Here is an 18,317-nt window from a genome sequence, read left to right on the forward strand (position 1 = left end):
TGCATAATCACTATTAATTTTCGGCTCAGTGATTCTCATGGAAAATGCGTTGCCTTGGTAACTGCCAGATAACTCAGCTAATATATCACACAATCGCAAAATGGAGGAATCAACAAGAGTCGAGATGGATTGTAATCAAACGGAAAACAAGGAAAGTATCATCGCCAAAAAAAAGTTCATGCAAGATGGGTGCGGATGTCGGCGGGGATTGAAAAGTAGTCAGTGTTCCGATCAACTGACAGAGGAAAGCGTTCTAGACAATCTATACAACTGCCTGGAACTGTCTCACGTGGAGCTGGACTTGGTTGTCTTAGCAAACATTCAAGCTTTTACGGCGATTGAAGCAATCGGGGAAAAAAGAAAAAGAAGTCCACCTTACAGCTTTCTTTATCGGTCTCAACCCATCTGCAAGGAGATGTTTCTGAACCTCTACGGCATCAGTAAATCCCGGTTTCAAAGGCTTGTGGACCATTATCAAAATCATGGTATTTCTCTGCGAATACACGGGAACAGCAAGAGACTACCACATAACGCGGTACCACTGGACGTTGCTGAGGATATCAAAAACTTTCTGAGCAACTATGCAGATGAAAATGCTGTGCTGCTTCCAGGAAGGATCCCTGGTTTTAAAAACGAGGACATTCAGCTACTCTCATCGAGCGACACTAAAATGAATGTATGGAAGTCGTTTAAAAGAGCCTGTGAAGAGTCGAACAAGCAAGTTGTAAGTTACACCAAATTTACCGACTTGTGGAAACAATTTTATCCAAACGTTGTCGTGTCGAAACCGATGACCGACTTATGCTTCACCTGCCAGCAAAACACTTCCAAGTTACTTCGAGCAGGCAATCTTCCAGAAGAAGAAAAGTCTGAATGCGTTCAAACACAACAGGAGCATTTGAATTCAGTGAAGACAGAGAGAGAGCTTTATCAAAAGGTTTGCGAAGAGGCGAAATGCAATTTTCAGGCAGTCGAGGACCAAATAGACCTTGATGAGCGTCACGAATCGTGCTCACTGACAACTACAATGCACTACTCCTTTGATTTTGCACAACAGGTGCATATACCAAGCAACCCTATGCAACCCGGGCCAATCTACTTTAAAACGCCGCGTAAGTGTGCGATTTTTGGCGTGATGTGCGAGGCGATCCCTCGGCAGGTAAACTACTTAATTGATGAAGCCAGTGACGTCGGTAAGGGAGCAAACACCACCATAAGTTACGTGCACCATTACTTCGAACATCATGGACTTGGAGAAACTTCTGTTCATCTTAATGCCGATAATTGTTCAGGTCAAAACAAGAACAATTATTTTATATGGTACTTGGCTTGGAGGACAATACTTCAACTTCATCATTCTGTTAGATACTCATTTTTGATTGCTGGACATACGAAATTTGGTCCTGATCGTTGTTTTGGCATCATCAAGAAATCATACAAACTGAACTACATATCGTCAGTATATGAATTTGCTAATATGGTAGAGTCATCAAGCACGGGGATCAACAAAGTACAGCTTGCTGGGACACATGATGGAACAGTTATCGTCCCAGTATATAACTGGTCTTCTTTTCTTGAACGGTTCTTTAAAAGAGTACCAAATATCAAGAAATACCACCACTTTCGGTTTTCCAAAGACGAACCCGGTAGAGTTTATTTCAAAGAGCTTCACTCATCTCCCGAACAGTCTTTGATGCTATTGAAAGATCGCGCAGTCCTTCCCCCTGCCTCACAGCTGCCAGCCAAACTGAATCCAGCAGGGTTGAGCCAAGAACGAAAGGAGTATCTATTCCGTGAGATCAGGCCGTTTTGCAAGCCTGGAACGGAGGACCTGGTTGCACCAGCACCTTGAACTCTATTTTAGTATACGAGAAGCGTTATATTTCTAGAAACTTCAAGTTTTTATCGTTGCATTAATTTGTATGTATGAGTTTTGAGCTTTGACTCATAGTACAATGATTTATCATGATATAGCGACACATGTATACTAAAGATTTAGATTTAAATTAAACGAGATAATCAACTAGTGAATTTCAAGTCTCGTGTGATTGTTACCTCAATAACTTCGCCCCGATTGAATCGAGTATCGCTAACATTCGACCCCGAATGAAATTTATTCCAAAGTTTTAGTTTACTATTTTAATTAGCCGTTCACTCGCAGAATTGCCTTGGATCTTTAAAGTTAATTAAAGGGTTTTTTTTTTCAGGCAAATTTATTCGCGAGCCAAAAATTAATTAATTTGTGATGTCCTTCGGCACGCGTACGCGTGAATATGCAATACACACGCTCGTCGGTGCTGCGATAACAATAACACGCAGTTCTTTCCTATTCGTTTTTCGGTCTCGTTCACCGTATTTTGAAGCTGGTTTGCCTGTATGCATGTAAACAGAAAATTAAATACAACTGCAAACACCAAGTGAACTGGTCTACCGGGTCGTTGTGTTATTCAACGTTGTAAAGCAGACAATAAAATTGTTCGCGCTGGGGGCTGATGCCAACTACCAATATTTACACTTTGTGAATTGTGTGCGAACGGCTATTGTTGTTTCTTCTTTTCGAGTTTGTATATTTGATTTGCTTCTCGATTCTCGCGTCTGACCAGGGTCCGAAATTAACTTTTTTAGGCAGGCGCCAAGTAGCGACTGAAATTTTTTTTTCAGTCGCCATATGGAAAAATGTGGTCGCCAAAAAGCAGAAAAAAAAGTGTCGATAAAATTTTTCCGTCGAAGCGAAACACAAACCAAAATTTTTGGTTGCCAGATGGAAAATTCTGGTCGCCAATTTTGGGAGCCGCAATGGCGATTTATACACCTACCACTGAAAAACCACGACGAACGAATCGAGTACGCAGTTTCTTAAGACTGCTAAATGTTTCAAGTCAACTTTATACCTTCTCTTGTCTCTACCTTTTGGAGTAGCAATGTACCCGATTGAAAAACTGCTGGTTGGTTCTTTACTCTATGTTCAAAACCGTAAACGATCTTTCCTTTCGCGTTCTGTCAAGACGATCGACGGATCGCCATGTTGTTCGCACCAGGCCACAACCGTGCAGCATTTCTCGTTCAAAAAACATGGCGGCGAAGCTTCGCACTGCTCGAGCTGTGAAGCGTTGTGATAGATTTATAATAACAGGAAAATCGGTTTTATACTTCAAAAGCAGTGGAAAGGTAAAAAGTAAGTGACCAATTGGCGGGCGGCTTTGAATTTCATTTTTATCGATTTGGCTGAAAATCAAAGTTATTGTTTGTATAATGATCGTGGCATGAAATAGTTAATCGCCCGTTGGCGACTAGTTGTGAAATTCTGGTCGCCAGTGCAAAATTTTTAGTCGCATTGGCGACCAGGAAAGCGCAATTTCGGACCCACTCTCGAAACTCGAACGTTCGAGACGTGAGTCCAAACACCTTGCGATTTTATACGCCGATCGCGGCGAATTTGATCGTCAGCGAAAATCGCTTCCCGATTGATACGGACACACCTGGCGATTTTTTTCGTCGATCGCGACGATGTGGCACTTCAACCTTGTTCCCGGGCTCAATCGAGGAGCGTTTTGAAAACTCGTGACAAAATCGCCCAACCTGATTAGTTGACTTTACTGGCGATTTGCAGCGATGAGCGCAGAAAATCGCGGGAAAAGACACACTTGACGAAAGTTTGCTCGATTCTGTTCGATTGACTTCGCTGGGACTGCGGAACAGTTCGTAACAATGGCGGGATTTCCATTCTTAATTTCGTGTCGCGCGCACTAACAGCTAGTCTCCTACGCAGGCGTTCTTGAGACTAGCTTTCAGTGCGCGCGACACGAAATTAAGAATGGAAATCCCGCCATTGTTACGAAATGTCCCGCAGTCCCAGCGAAGTCAGAACAGAATCGAGCAAACTTTTTTTGTCACGAAAGGAACACCAATAATTGAAAACCAAGCGAACAACTAAACTTACAAAAGCTTTATCCTTTAAGCTTAAAAAAAAGCATACATGAAATTGATTACAATGAACGAGGGGGAGTAAAGTCTGACATTAAAACTTTGCGGGTAGCACGACACTTGGAGTTAATTTTTCCCATAATATTCCTCCAGGCTTTGTCCTTCTCTTCGCTTTTGCTCACTGGAAATTTACTGAAGACTAATAATTTCAGCGAATTTAATTTGACACTGTCCAGACATTTTTTGTCATGACTGCCATCAGTATTGCTTTCCGCAAGTTCCTCTTTACTGAAAAAATGTGGCAGCAGCTTCAAGGCACACAAGTGTCGTTCGGTCTCTGGCTTTGATAGGACGCGCTGAATGGTCTTTATTCTGGTCGGCGTAACACATGTGCTGATCAACTCCTCGCCAACTTCTTGGGAAGCGCTTCCTTGTTTTGTGGCAGATTGTAGCTCCGTAAGTCGGTTGTCGTCACGAAGTTCACACAGAGTATCATAATTGATGGTCGTCAGGTTTTGGCTCTGTTCTGATGATTCAGTGTTGTCCTTCACTGGGGTTTCATGGTCTGGTGCAACAATGGATGGGGCATTAAGCTGGTAAAAAAAAAAAAAAAAACGTTGTTAAAAGCCCGTGGAAAGTTGCGCGTTGAGTTGCTGTCTGCGGCCGGGATACACATACAAGGGAGAAACTGGGTGTCAAGTGATCTTGTTCCGAACTAGTCAATTCAAAATTTATCAACATCGTGGGCTATCACGGCATCTTGAATGCTGACCCACAAAGGAAACCCTTAAGCAATTGAATTAGACTTTTTAATCAACGCGCAAGAAGTGAGTTTGACAATGCGGTATTTTGAAAGGAGGTGTGACATTTTCTATTTGTTGCTTTTCTCTTGCCGAAGCAATTGAAAACGTTTGTGTGAGGTGCCCCTCTTGAGTAAAATGTTTTGTCGCATGGCGATTAGAGTTCCCTATAGTAATGTATGGACGAAAGGTTTTTTCAGTACAAGGGCGTCCAAAGCAGCAACCCTTCCACATTCGCAATTTATTTCTTACCAGGTTATACTGATTTTCAGCGGCCTGTTCCTGTAGTACGTCAAGACGCCTTTCAAGGTTTGACACAGCAGAACTTGTGGCCATATTCTCCTCAATTCCCGAAACAGACTCCATTATTCTTTTCATCAGCTGCAACAGAAAAGCAAGCGTGGATTAGAGAAATATAAACTTCTCCTGATTATGTCGTTTCTTGGGTGTCAAACCAATGGTAAAAGACATAATAAGACTGGTCTGGACTGATCTGAGTGAACTTGTTCGGTTGCTTAATTACAATTTTTCTTTTTATAAGAATATTGTACTGCATATTCTTATTTTTCTGCCGATGTTAGGCTGAAAATATTCTAATAAATAGTCTTAGATTATAGCCATCGAACTGTCATTAGCATTGAACATTGGGCTTGTACAGGTTTTAATCATTTTATTAGATTCTTTTCAAAGTCTTAGCCTCGGGTTTATTCTAAAAATATTCTTAAAATTTCGCCAATTTCAGCCTCGATATTCTTGTAAAATAAATTCTTCAGGTAAGAAGAGTGTAACAAGACAAGTAAGAAACTGCTCGCAGGAAACGCGAAGAACTATGAATTAATTTGAACTATAGAAACATTACCATAAGAAGATTTTCCTGCATTTCCATCTGGTTCTTGAGGATCCGAGCGTTGACTGCTTCAATGTTTTCCAATCTGTTCCTTAATTCTCTACACTCCTCTGTTTTGTTGGCAAGCTGCTGGCGCAAGGGAGCGACGAGGTCCTCTTGTCGATCTTCACGGTCAATGCTGCTCGCCTCGGGTTGCTTTACTGTTGGGACTACTGACTGTGCTTTGGCCCTCTTTGCTTCGCGTTCGGTCTTCCACTCCAGACTCCGCTTCTTCTGCGCCGCTAAAAATTGTTCGTAGGGATCTGAAGGACGTCTCGCTTCACTCTCTGTACTTTGTTCTTCAACAGCCTGAGACATAAAACATCAAGTCATTAGAGTGAGATAGATACTTTTAAGAAACTACATAGCAAAAAAATCTTTTTCCTAGTGCCAAAAGTTTCCAATTCATTAATTTTTCAGAAGCGATGTTTAAATAATGGAAATTATTTGACATCGGATTTCCACACAACACTGTTATTTCAAGACGTGTTTGCCTTCTCGTCAAAATAGTGTCGAAAACCACGAAAAGGCCTATTGCGGTAAAGTACAAGTATAAGCGCTGAATGATTTTTTCTTTACTAACTAATAAAGCCCCATTCACACCAATGTTTTATTAAACCAAGTTTAACAAAATGAAAATTGGCAACAGAAAGCTGAACTATTGGCTTTGACATACGATTCAAGTGAACTTTAACTTATGGTTTCGTTTGTGCTAATCTGTAGTCGACAAAAATCCAAAAGCAGCTTTAATGAAGGAAACAATTTTAAACTATGTTTAACTAAACAGCTTTCAAACGCGTTTAACCCTTGGTGTGAATGGGGCGTTAGTCATTATTGCCGTGGTCCATTAAGGTACCAGATTGCGCGATGCTAGTGAACTATCAATTGTTACAGTGACCGGTCAAGCATTACTTGTGAGTGTTTCGCACAACTTTATAATACTATATCTTACAAACTCGCACATTTGGCATGTTTGACTTGAATACTGATTACTATTTTGCTAAAACAACTAAAGAGATTACTATAAAGGGCGTCATAGATAACTGGTGTTGCAAATCGGCTGAGATTTCACAATAATTGCATGTAGTAATTAGTAATAATCAGACTAACCCACGCGGTCGATCATCAATTATAGTGTATTACTAAAAATCGCTTAGTAAGAAAAGAAAGGAACTATTTTGTGAATTTGTGTCAATATATAACTCGCGTCAGACAAAACAGTTAAACGAAGATGAATGTTAAAGTAAGGTTAAAAGCTATACTTACATCTTTTGCGCGCACCATTTTCTTTTTGGAAGGCTTGATGGCCAGCTCATTACTTTCCTTCTCTTCGGCGTTCACCGACTCGGGGCTCGTAGTAACGGGTAAGTTTTGTTTAGACCACTCTAAATCCTTCGTGTTTAGAACTTTCACGTCATCTACAAGCAAAATTGAATGTCCTTTAATGACGGTGATAATAATAACAACAATAATGATAATAAATCAGATTTACATAGCGCTGAATACAGAGTGTGTTTCCGAGAGTGTTTCCTTGAGTCAGGAACTTTAAAGTAAAAAAAAAAACAAAACAAAAGATTCTTCGATATGTAGCAAACCTTAGCTAAAGGTAATTAATTAGGTTAACTACATTCCTTCAATTACCCTGGGTACCAGAGATTTCTCTCGCGTTGTTTGGCCAAAGAAAAACTTGTCTTCGGCCGAAGGCCGAGGAGACGAGCGGCGAAGCCACGAGAAAAGCAGGTCACTTTAAAGACTCGAAACCGGGAAGCGCGCACGAAAAACCTCTGACGCCCAGGGAATCCAACAATTTGAACTAGAATGGACTAAGCGAAACTTACCATCTAAAGCCAGGATCTCCGCTTCCACTTTTTCTCCATCCCAATTGACAGTCACCACCATTCCTACAGTCAAATCCAGTTGTTTTTCGATGATTATTCGAGTTGGTGCGATCCCGGTTTTTTGCTCTTGCCGGAAGTGAAACAACGCATTCGAAGGACGCCTGTTCTGTTTGCACAGCAGTCTGAGAGACATGATTACTGATCTCAAGTAGCAAGTGATAGCACAACTGATAAAAACCGCGAGCTAGACTAGATCGAGTGACAATTGGTCGCTACTCTAGTCATTTTATACACTTTCATAGCGTACGGCGGATCGAAATTCTACAGTTTTTATTGGACAAATGGAGAGTAATTGTTTTTAACTTAGCATATGAATGACACACACGAGTTTGTGTTTGCATTGGTAATGAGCGGATTGACATCTTGCCGACGGTGCGTATTCCCTCGGGAGATTCCATTTTGATTTCAATCAAAATCGCTTGATATTTGCATACTGTGAAACGTCAAAACATTTTCGGGAAACTAGTTGAATAAACTTGATCTAGAATAAAAAATGTGTATCGATAATCGAATGTACGTAAGTAAAAATGACTGAGGAGTAGAAAAAGAACCGTGATTATTCATGAAGGTATTTGTAAACAATGCTTATATTTACAAAGTTCGTGATGAATGTTGTTTATACTGTTATTATCCCACGCGATAGTATTGTTGGTTTAGCAAGCATGCTCTAAACAAAGCAGAGTTTTACTTGCAGAGGGGAAACACGCTATATCAGGAACCTTTAAGCGTTTACCAAACTAACTATAGTCTGTCCGATGTACTCTTGACTGATCGCAGTGCGATGACTGATCACGGCTTGAAACATCCCTTCCAAAGAAATTGTAAGCTACGCTTTCAAAACAGATCGCCAGCCGTTCGCCACGAACATCCAGTTCGAATGGCTCACAGAACGTTTAGCTCCAGCCTTTCGAACGGCTCACAATTGTTTTTGAACGGATAGCTCAAGCCGTTCGAACGGCTCCCAATTTTTTTCGAACGGATAGCTCCAGCCGTTCGAACGGCTCCCAATTTTTTTTCGAACGGATAGCTCCAGCCGTTCTAACGGCTCCCAATTTTTTTGAACGGATAGCTCAAGCCGTTCGAACGGCTCCCAATCTATTTGGAACGGATGGCTCCAGCCGTTTGAACGGCTCCCAATTATTTTTGAACGGATAGCTCAAGCCGTTCGAACGGCATCCCATCCCGTTCGAACGGCTGATGAACGGCTTACGAACGGCTATCCGTTTCAAAACGGCAAACCGTAAGGAACGTTTTCGCGTGAGAGGTCACATTTTACCTTCCTGAGCTGCAGTTCTTTTTCTGCCCTCCCTCTTCTTGATGCTGCCTTTGCCTTCATTTTGGTCGGTCCTTTTTTGATTTTTTCTTAATACATCTGCACTGTCTTTTCTGCCTGGTTTAGTCTCTTGCTTGCCTTTTGTGCCCTTGTTTTTCCCAGATATTTTGTAACCTTGACTCTCCTTTCTGAAAGTGAGAAGTGAATCATTTCATATACTTGACATCACTCTCCTTTCTATTGTGTTTTGCACCTTGAGTTACTTTCTTGCTGTTATGTTGTTCGGCTGTTCTTTTCTCTGAGTGTCTTTTTGATTGTTCTGTTTAGACCATAACATGCCAGGATTTTGCTTCCTTTGTAACTTTTCCTGCGCTGGTTTGTGCCTTGAATGTGTCATCTCCTAGTTTGAATAATGGTACAAAGTGATTCACAGTGAATTCCTTTGAGCGATCTGTCCAACCTTGAGTGTTAGTCCATAGAATCCGAACATGTCCAGAATTAAAAAAATGACGCCGTTGTCTAGGTTGAAAAACATTTTCGTACACAGGCAAAAGTTTGTGGCTCGATCAGGATAGACTGTTTCAATGGGAACGCCGAGGACACTTGCAAGAGCCATGATTTGCAAAGTTCTGCTGTATGAATAGTTTAGCGACGTTCTGATGATTTTGTTTTCAAATGCTACATCAAAACCCTTTTTTCCAAATACACAGGATGAACTTGCATCAAAACAGGTAAGATCACACAAAGTTTCAACTGACATAATACCAGGGCCATGTCTTCCAGACTGGTAATGTATTCTGGAATTCGATAACACAGGATGCGTCCTGTTGAAATTCTTGTTTTTGGCGAGCTGAAGGCATGTGCGCAGTCGAATCCAATAAACTAATCAGCCCAAATATATCAGTCCATTCATATATTTCAAAATTGTTTTCGACTCCTTCCATGTGGGGAGAGTAATCGTTTTGTCACGTTTTGTAACTAGCAAGGGGTAGGAGTTTGCAGTGCTCTTACCGCGTGCAGACGAACTTGAAAAACAACATCTATTGTATTTTTGGTTCAGTGATTGGCCAGTAGCTCTAATCTCCTAGCAACGGCTAAATCGTTTCCCACACAGTCACTTTTTAGTGTTAAGGTATTCCTGGAGGATAAATTGCACTTTTTTTGCCCCAATCTAGACACATGAAACCTGTCCAAATAATAGTTCAAATTTAATTTTATTTTCACATATGAAACATTCTATGCAGATTTGATAAAAAATATTTTTATTTTGAAAGAATGAAAGGAATTCGTGTAATTTGATATTTTAAATGTGTGGTCGAAACCTGCACATTTTTCTTTTTACCATAGAACTGAAAGAGAAATTATCCTACCTCAAAGAACTTTCGCCAACGAATAAAGAATATTGGAACCTAAAATTGTGTGCGAGTACGTCAGTGGAAAATCAAACGAAAATGACATATGCCCAGAAAACAAATCTTGTGTTGTTATAAAATTTGTCATGCAACAACGGAATCTCCTTTTAACGGCCTTTGACGTACTCGCACCAAAAAGTTCGTATGGATATGTAGTTCATATCTGCCAAGTTTCACGGCCTTCTGATAAACCTACCAGTAGATATATTAATTTGTATACTCTCACCTAAGAATGAACAGGCTTTTTGTCCTACAAAATCAGGCAAAAAAAAGAAAATAAATCGCTCCAAACGCTCATGGCGAACTGTTTTCAATGGCAGCCATATTGCCAGTGACTACAATAGTGTTTTGCAGCGGTTTTGCAGCGGTAAATCGCCAAAAATGAGCCAATAGAGAGCTCTTTCTGTCAGTGTCCCTTCCTTTTATGGGGAGCAATTTTCCCGCGAAACCAATCACTGCGTGGCATTATAAACAATAACGCCTTTACATAGCAACGCCACCTTCAATGCGGCACCCCGACAGTAAGTGTTGACAGCGAGGAAGGCAGACGAGAATCAAAGCAAAACATCAAAGCGAACACCTAGAGAACATAGTATTTTAATAATTTTTGTATATATATATATATATATCTGTAGTATCATAGTTTATTTATATCGCGTGGCGAAGGAAGAGAGGTGATGCCACCGAAAAAGCGGTTGGATGATTCGTGGAAGCGAAAGGCTGCAAAGCTGGGAAATGAATCACACGGCTTGGGATCTCAATCACGAATTGCCCTCGATTTTGAAAAGATGAGAGAAGCGGGTTAGACGATTACTCGAGAGGAAAAGAGTTCGGCATCGGGAGTGAAAGTCGTCTTCCGTTACGTTAATCCAGAAGGGCATAGCGTGAAAAGTGCAAAAAACGTAGAAGATCAGCTAAGAGCCGAAGGGACATTCAACAGATTTGTGGCGACAAAGTGCTCTGACGAAGAGGGGGAAACTGGGAATCATGTGAATCCACAGTCTACTGAAAAGCCAGAAGAACATGAAGACCCTGACTATGAACCTCCAAGGAAACAAATCTGCGAAGAAAGTGACGAAGAATGGTGAGTTAAGTTTTATTCTGTTATTGAGTCGCGTCGCTTTCTCATGTTGGTACGCATGTTTGTGATTTTCACAAGTTCTTGTGGACATTGAATTACTAATGCTATGCTTAGCGTTTTATAGTAGACAATAAACTTTTGAATGTTGACAATTTAGCAATAATCGGCCACACTGGAATCTTACTTGCAAGATGGAACCATTTTGTATTATTTTAGCAATTTGTCACAATGGATTAATATAAGGTTCAACTATTTATTTTTTTTTTTGTTTAGTCATAGCATCGATGTTCCAGAAGGCCTGTTTGTGGGAACGACTTCAAGTATTGTGACATTAGTGGGGGAGTTCAATCGTTTTTTCAAATGTCCATCAAACGAGGGAAGATGTAAAGGTATGTGCATGTTTATATTCCTTTGACTTCACATCTGCCCTCAAGCTCTAAAAACAGTTTTAGAAAGCACTGAATTAGCCTCCTTTTGGATGTTTGGAACATAATTTGTTTGTCCAATGAAACACACTTTTCAAGGACCGAAGTCAGTAGACAATCTACCTTTAGCTGCAGTCAAAGCAATTGAATAGACTGAGTTTGAAAAAAGAACACAACTGGATATTGGATTGGATTGTGATCAGTCAGTGATCGGTATTACCTACACTACCGGTTAGGCAACAGTAAACTGAAAGGCATAAAAAAGTTATGAAACTCTAGTCAAAATCTCTGCGTTTCTGAAACTATTGTTTTCGGTATTTTAAAAACCACAAAGCCGCCAAAACTGTATCACATGATTAGCATTTTTCTAAAATTATGCAGAGTTTAACTAATGGTCTGTGTAGCAGGCTGAAAAAAGCCCTTACCCTTTTCCGAGATCGATTGTATTTTGATTGTCAATTTGCTTATGTTGATTCTTTGGCAAATTCCTTTTGTATTGATTTTGCAAACAACCTGTAATTAGAATGACGTATTATTCTAGAAAATGACACAGACATACTCGGGAAAAAAATCCGAGTGACCCTATCAGGAGTCGAATCCAAGACCTTGCCTTGGGTTCGACTCCTGATAGGGGCACTCTGATTTTTTTCTTTCCAAGTGTGCCTGTCACTTTCTAGAATAATACATTATTCTCATTCACTCACCAGGCTGAAAATATACCGTCACCTTTGTTTTGTAAACCTGTAATTACTACACTCAAATCTCAACATGCAACTTTTGTCAGCACCCAATTTGCGAAGTTCATTTCAAAGTTCGCACTTTGATTGGGTAATTTGGATACAAAACTGACAACTTGGGAACCAACATCCAAAGTTCGCAACAAATTTCACAATTCATGAAACTCCCTGTGATGTCACCAAATTCAAGAATTCAAAACCAGGAGGCCTACAAAGTTTTCATTCATTCAATTTCTTAGCTCGGGTGATTTTCAGCATTCTAAACAATTAAAGTTCGAGGAGAAATATTTATCTTAACATTCAAAAATTCACAAGGGAAAACAAACATCTTTTCTGGCAAAATTGAACTCCAAATGTTTTTTCCGATTTCCGGCCGCCATGTTTGTGTTCCTCAGAGGGACACCAACATGACGTCTCCATAGTAAGCTCTATAAATTTGTGTGAAACATTTTGTCAAATAACTCGAGTACAGAATACCGCACAGACCTGACACTTGGACAGGTGTCTTATTTACTTATCATCTATAACATGTCAATTTCTTGACTTTATTCAGGGAATGGTCTCAATTTTTTTTTCATGCGCAGGGCAAAGGCGTGACTGTGAAAACCAGCAATAAACAAAGAAAAATAAATTGAGTTCTGCTACTCTTTTTCCACAAAAACTAAAGTAAAGTTTGTAACTTCTAAATTAATGACTGTTTATTTATGAAGTCTTAATTTCTTTTATGGGAAAACTTGTGCTGACAGCGTGTGAAAAAAAGGGATTTGGTGGGGCCATGATGTTCACCTTCAAGTGCTGCGGCTGTTGGACAACAGGGGTGGACTACAAGAGCAGTGACCTGGCGCAAAATTCAAGGAGGCAGATTGTTTCCTTGGCCCTTTCATTGGCTTTTTTTTATAAGTGGGCATGGGTATGCTGGGTATGGGAAAACTTTCGGGAGGGGGTTGGGCTTGGGCATAACTTCTGAAAAACCATTTTTGGAAGTTATAGACCTCGCCCTTCCACATATCAAAGATATGCTGGATGAGCTGTGTGATGATGCTAAGCAACAAATGAAACAGCTCCCAGCCAATCAAATAGGAAGCTGGTCCAGAGCTGTAACATGCTGTGACGGTTGCTGGCTAATACGGGGACATTTCAGTCAAAATTGCACCTTTGTCATTAAAAATTACATCACAGGTGCCCTTCTATATTATGGGCATTTGTCTATGAGAAGTGCAGACAGAATTTGTGATGAAGATTTATGGAAAGGCACTGCTAAGTCAGCTGAGGGGCATCTCAGCCAGGAGCTTTGGGCTCTGGCAAAGGAAGAAGGCCTAAAAGTTGCAATAAATTGGCAGGATGCTGATTCTTCTTATGCTGAAGGTTTTAGATACTCTTTTCCAAATGAACAGGAGTCAAAGATTATGTTGTATGGGGGCCATGTGGGGAGGGCACATGGGAAGAGGTTGGATGAAATAAGGGGTAAATCCTCATTCACCCCTGCATTTATTGCCCTGCACAAATCAGAATTTCCTGCTATTGAATCGGTGAAATGCTGTTGTGCTGGCAAAAAACATACATTTGTTGCTACAAGAAACAAGCCTGTTTGTGGTTGCAGTAGTCCTTCATTCATTCAAAATGCCAAGAGGAATCATTACTGTGCTTTGATTCAAGCTGGCACCAGCCCTGAGAAGTACAAAGATACCATGCTGACTCTAGGCAAATACCACAGCAGGGACATTCATGAGTGGGAGGGGGGCTCCTGTTCATTCCACCCACTCGTAAAATGTACGTGTAAGGGGTGTGTTGTGGATGGCAATGGGTTTATCCTGACATGAAGTGCCAAGGACAGCCATATCGCTCTGCTCACCCGCTGAAATGTGAATTTCATGCGCTGGCAAGCCTCAACAAATTTGGGCTTGCTTCAAGCCGGCATGACCTGGTGCTACCGGCAAAAGGGACCGCAGTACCATTGGATTATAGAATTGTATTCACGGATTGGACTGCCAGTTCTCAGTGAAGTTCAGGAAATGGTATGTATTAGAAATCTTTAGTTTGAACTAAAAGTATTCAGACAGGTTACAGGAAACGTAAATACACCATTGAAGAGACAATGCCGACTAAATCCAACCGTTTTTAAAACTTTTCATGAATGAAGTTGTATGGTTTACAGTTCTATTTCACAATACTTTCATAGGTTACGCACTTTTCTATCCCGGAGTAATGCAATGTAATGTGTAGCACCACACTTTCTCTATAGTCATATTTGGCATAATAGTAATTGAATATTTCTTTGTCATTGTCATTCAAAAGACAAGAAAATATTCAATGCTAGTAATCCTTGAGCATATGGAGACAGGGTCAGATAATGGGAATGTCCATCATTATTTTTGCTAGTGCCAACAGGACAATGAAGACAGAATGAAGCGGTTAGAGCGCTACAAAACAGATGCTGAAAAAAAAAAGGTTGCAAAGAAAACAAAATCGTGCAGAGGAGCAAGAATTAAGGTAAATAAGGGTATTGGTGACTTTTGCCTGCTTTTTACAACCCTTTTCCAGTAGCGGTGTTTTGCACTTTGAGGTTCCAACTTAGTCTTTTTCCTGCAAAACCCGGAATTTGAGGATGCCATCTTTTTTTAGAATTTGACTACTAGATGGTATGGATGCCATGCCACACTGCTCTGGATGCTTTATAGGAGGATTACCATAAATTGATAGTTGTTCTTGTTTGATGAATAGCATTCTTTCCTCTTTTGTAGAAAGAAATATGTGAAGAACTGCCGGATTAGGCACACTTATGGAGAAGATGAAGATGTCGATGACGATTGCTCAGAGGAGGAGGCTGCTATGTTGGCAGAACAAGCATTGGCATGCTACACTGTACCTGCAGTTGAAGCACCAGAAAGAGCCGTTGGGACCATTGGGGGCCGGAAGTGCAAATGGTGTGGGAGTAGCACCCACAGTCGAAAGAATCACAAAGACTGCCCTTATAATCCTAATAACAAACCAAATTCTTCCCAACTCATTTTATTAGGGTTGGAAATTACTGTTTCCCTGTTCATCAATTTGAGAAAAAAAAAAACTCCTTTACTCACCTGACAAGAACACATGCCAGATTTGGCGAGTATAATTTAGAAGTGAATATTTCACCAAATTATATGGTTAGATTTGCATAAATTAGAATATAGAAGGCCAGATATATAAACCTGGTATAGTTTGTTCAAACCTGGGCAAGTGCCTGGGTGCAATAGTGAATGCTCTAAAAATTTTGTTTCCAAACCTTCCAAACACATGTTTCTTCAGTTTTCAGATGTAAGTTGTATTTGAGGTATCACCAGAACTTCTACAATTTTCTGATGCCAGTGTACATAGAAAAGATATCAAATTATTTAGTTGAAATAACATTGCAAGAGAACACATATTATGTGAACTATTTTATTGTAATTTTGGCATGTTCATGTACATGGGAAATATTTAACAAATATTCACTGACTTGGAGGTTGAGTAGTGGTGGATATTTAGCAGCAAGGTAAATATTCACCACTATCCACCAACACTGAGTTGGATAATTGTTTAGTATATACCACAGAAGTGAATAGTGAGCACACCCAATAACCTTTTTTTCTTCCACTTGCAAAAAAATGAAAAAAAAAAAAACCCATGCGAGAAGAACGCTGCTTCACCGTTTTTGCTCAGAGGTGAATAACACATGATATCCAGAGGTTTGAGTAGCCAATCAGAGAGCGCATAAAGCACTGTTTACTGTTGTGGTATGTGCAAACCAATGTATGTAGTTGCAATATTAAAATTCTATTATAAAGGATGCTTTTAATGAGTTTTTTACTTGGGTGTCCTTGTTGACCATTTTTTTCTAATTTTGCAGTTTGGTAGAGCAATTTTCATGAGTAACTTATACTCTCGATGAAGTTGCCTTACTCATTTAGAATGAAAACCAATCGCAAAAGACTCACATGTGTTTGCAACCGCTTAGCATCCCTTTCATAATTTTGTTTCAAGTTATGATTTGTTTTCACAAACGATTACCTTAGTTTTGGTTTTTCAAATCTCAATTGAGAACTGCTCTAACCTAAAAGCGTAACTAATATTTCTTCATGATGAAATACAAAGCCATTTTTGTCAAATATTTTTATTCATCAGTTCTTATAAAAGTTCATTTCATGACAAAATTCATTTCTCATCTCCTGGCCATCGTGCAGCCTTGAGGTCTTTCATGGTAACTTTGTAGACCTGAAATACAAGTGAAAGAAATTTTTAAAAAGTGGGAAAAATAGCGTGGTGGGTGGGGAACAAAAAACCAGTGCAGGTTCCTTAAAAAGACTCTCATTTCATTGTGTGTATTTAAGAGAGGGGGAGAAGGAGTTAGTAGAGAAGAAGCAATGCCTGCTACATACATTTAACCAGTTCAAAGGGCAATAAGGGATTTTCCTTCTGAATATACTTTTTCAGGTGTCTGGACATGCTGGTAAGCTTTTCTCTTCTTAGCCACCCCTCCTATCTTTTTCTTGCTAGCATCACGACCTTCAAAGGAAGTGGTATAATTGCTACAAGACTAGTTTCCTCCTAAGATAATTACAAAGAGAATATAAAAGTATTCAATCTTACCGCGGGTGTTTCGGGATTGGGGTAATCCCTTACGCTCTCTTGTACAAGGAGGCGCACCGCCTCCTTCAGGGCCTCCGGATAAACGTAGGTTGGGTTGACCTTGCCCCGAAACTCCCCTTTCCCAACGTTGTTTCCATACTGTGGAAGGAAGAATTGAATAAAAATTATGATCCTGAGAAGGAAGAAAAGGAAGCAACGAAAACATTGCTGTGGTTCTTCCAACAATTACGATCAGCGCCAGTAATGAAAGCAAAATTGTTGAACATTAGGCCGCGCAACACATACAGATAAGCATGCCGCTAGTGCCACGTGCACATGGAAAAACAAAGAGGCTTCCTGATGCCGCAATCAACACAAGCGTAAGAAAGGAAGAGACAAACGTATAAAAAACTACACGATCGAAAGTGCCCATTGAGAATCGAGACAAACATCTCTAAGTTCCTAACCGACAAAATTCCAAAAATTCGACGATAAATCCGTCGCCGGAATTCGTCCCCTGTCTCGTCAATCTTGCGCTTGAAGCCGTAAACAAGACGTTCCAGGCCTGGACTTCTCTGTAAACTGGTTGGCAAATATAAAATTGTCAACGTAGCAAATAACCGGAAAAAGGAGACGAAAATTCAGTACAACATAATTACAAGGCATATTCATTTACCTGCTTTCGCTGAATGCAGCATCGAGGACACGCACTGCTTCGTCCGCCATAATGACCAGATCGACAAGGGTTTCATATTCTAGATTACAAGGTTTTATTTGATCGGGCTGTCAACGAGACTATCATGTGCTGTCAACAAGACCATCCTCTGGGAGGTCCACTGCTGGGTGCAAGTGTATTCACACAGTATCGTGTTTGCAATTTTGCCGCGAAAACAGCCATAGAAACGAAACTTTGCTTGCTCGTATCTCAGTCAATTTTGGTGCTACTGACCTAAAATCCCGCGTACACTTTTGTGTTAAGTTTATCTTTAAGCGGTAAAAAAATTCTTGCAAATCGGGGAAGGTGACCGTAGCCTCCAAGAATACCTTAATGCTCGGGCGCTTGGCAGCCGCACCTGGGGTTTCAATAACACGGCACGGTTACCAAGACTTAACGAATGCATGCTGGCAATATAGAATGTTAGGGCTATTGTACTTGACATAAATGGGGAGAAACGACCAGAAAAGACAAAAGACTACTTCATTGTGAGTAATGCAACTTTATTTGAAATAAATGTAATCTTTATTTAGTTGAAACACGTGTTTCCTATAGCCCATGGTTGGATATGAGTTGGCTGTA

The 18,317-nt window shown here is 40.3% G+C and overlaps 2 protein-coding genes and 1 pseudogene across 3 annotated transcripts; 2 read left to right on the forward strand and 1 right to left on the reverse strand.

The window, feature by feature from the left end:
* The first annotated feature begins 100 nt into the window (after positions 1-100).
* On the forward strand, positions 101-2,027 carry LOC146489992 (uncharacterized). The gene has a single exon (XM_085089967.1). The coding sequence runs from the start codon at positions 101-103 to the stop codon at positions 1,850-1,852; it is 1,752 nt and encodes a 583-aa protein (XP_084946093.1). The 3' UTR covers positions 1,853-2,027.
* Positions 2,028-3,986: 1,959 nt separating this feature from the next.
* LOC146489993 (uncharacterized) lies at positions 3,987-8,772 on the reverse strand. The gene is made up of 5 exons (XM_085086191.1): positions 7,449-8,772; positions 6,877-7,028; positions 5,584-5,919; positions 4,977-5,105; positions 3,987-4,517 (listed from the first exon to the last, which is right to left on the reverse strand). The coding sequence occupies exons 1-5, from the start codon at positions 7,639-7,641 to the stop codon at positions 3,987-3,989; spliced, it is 1,341 nt and encodes a 446-aa protein (XP_084942317.1). The 5' UTR covers positions 7,642-8,772.
* A 2,098-nt stretch (positions 8,773-10,870) lies between these two features.
* On the forward strand, positions 10,871-16,082 carry LOC146489994 (uncharacterized; annotated as a pseudogene). The gene is made up of 6 exons (XR_014857287.1): positions 10,871-10,994; positions 11,067-11,277; positions 11,443-11,663; positions 13,147-14,451; positions 14,816-14,926; positions 15,178-16,082. The product of XR_014857287.1 is annotated as an uncharacterized LOC146489994 (transcript).
* The last annotated feature ends 2,235 nt before the right edge of the window (positions 16,083-18,317 follow it).

The sequence above is a fragment of the Pavona decussata genome, unplaced genomic scaffold, assembly GCF_977016875.1.
Source record: "Pavona decussata unplaced genomic scaffold, jaPavDecu1.1 SCAFFOLD_2, whole genome shotgun sequence".
Classification (NCBI taxonomy): Eukaryota; Metazoa; Cnidaria; class Anthozoa; order Scleractinia; family Agariciidae; genus Pavona; species Pavona decussata.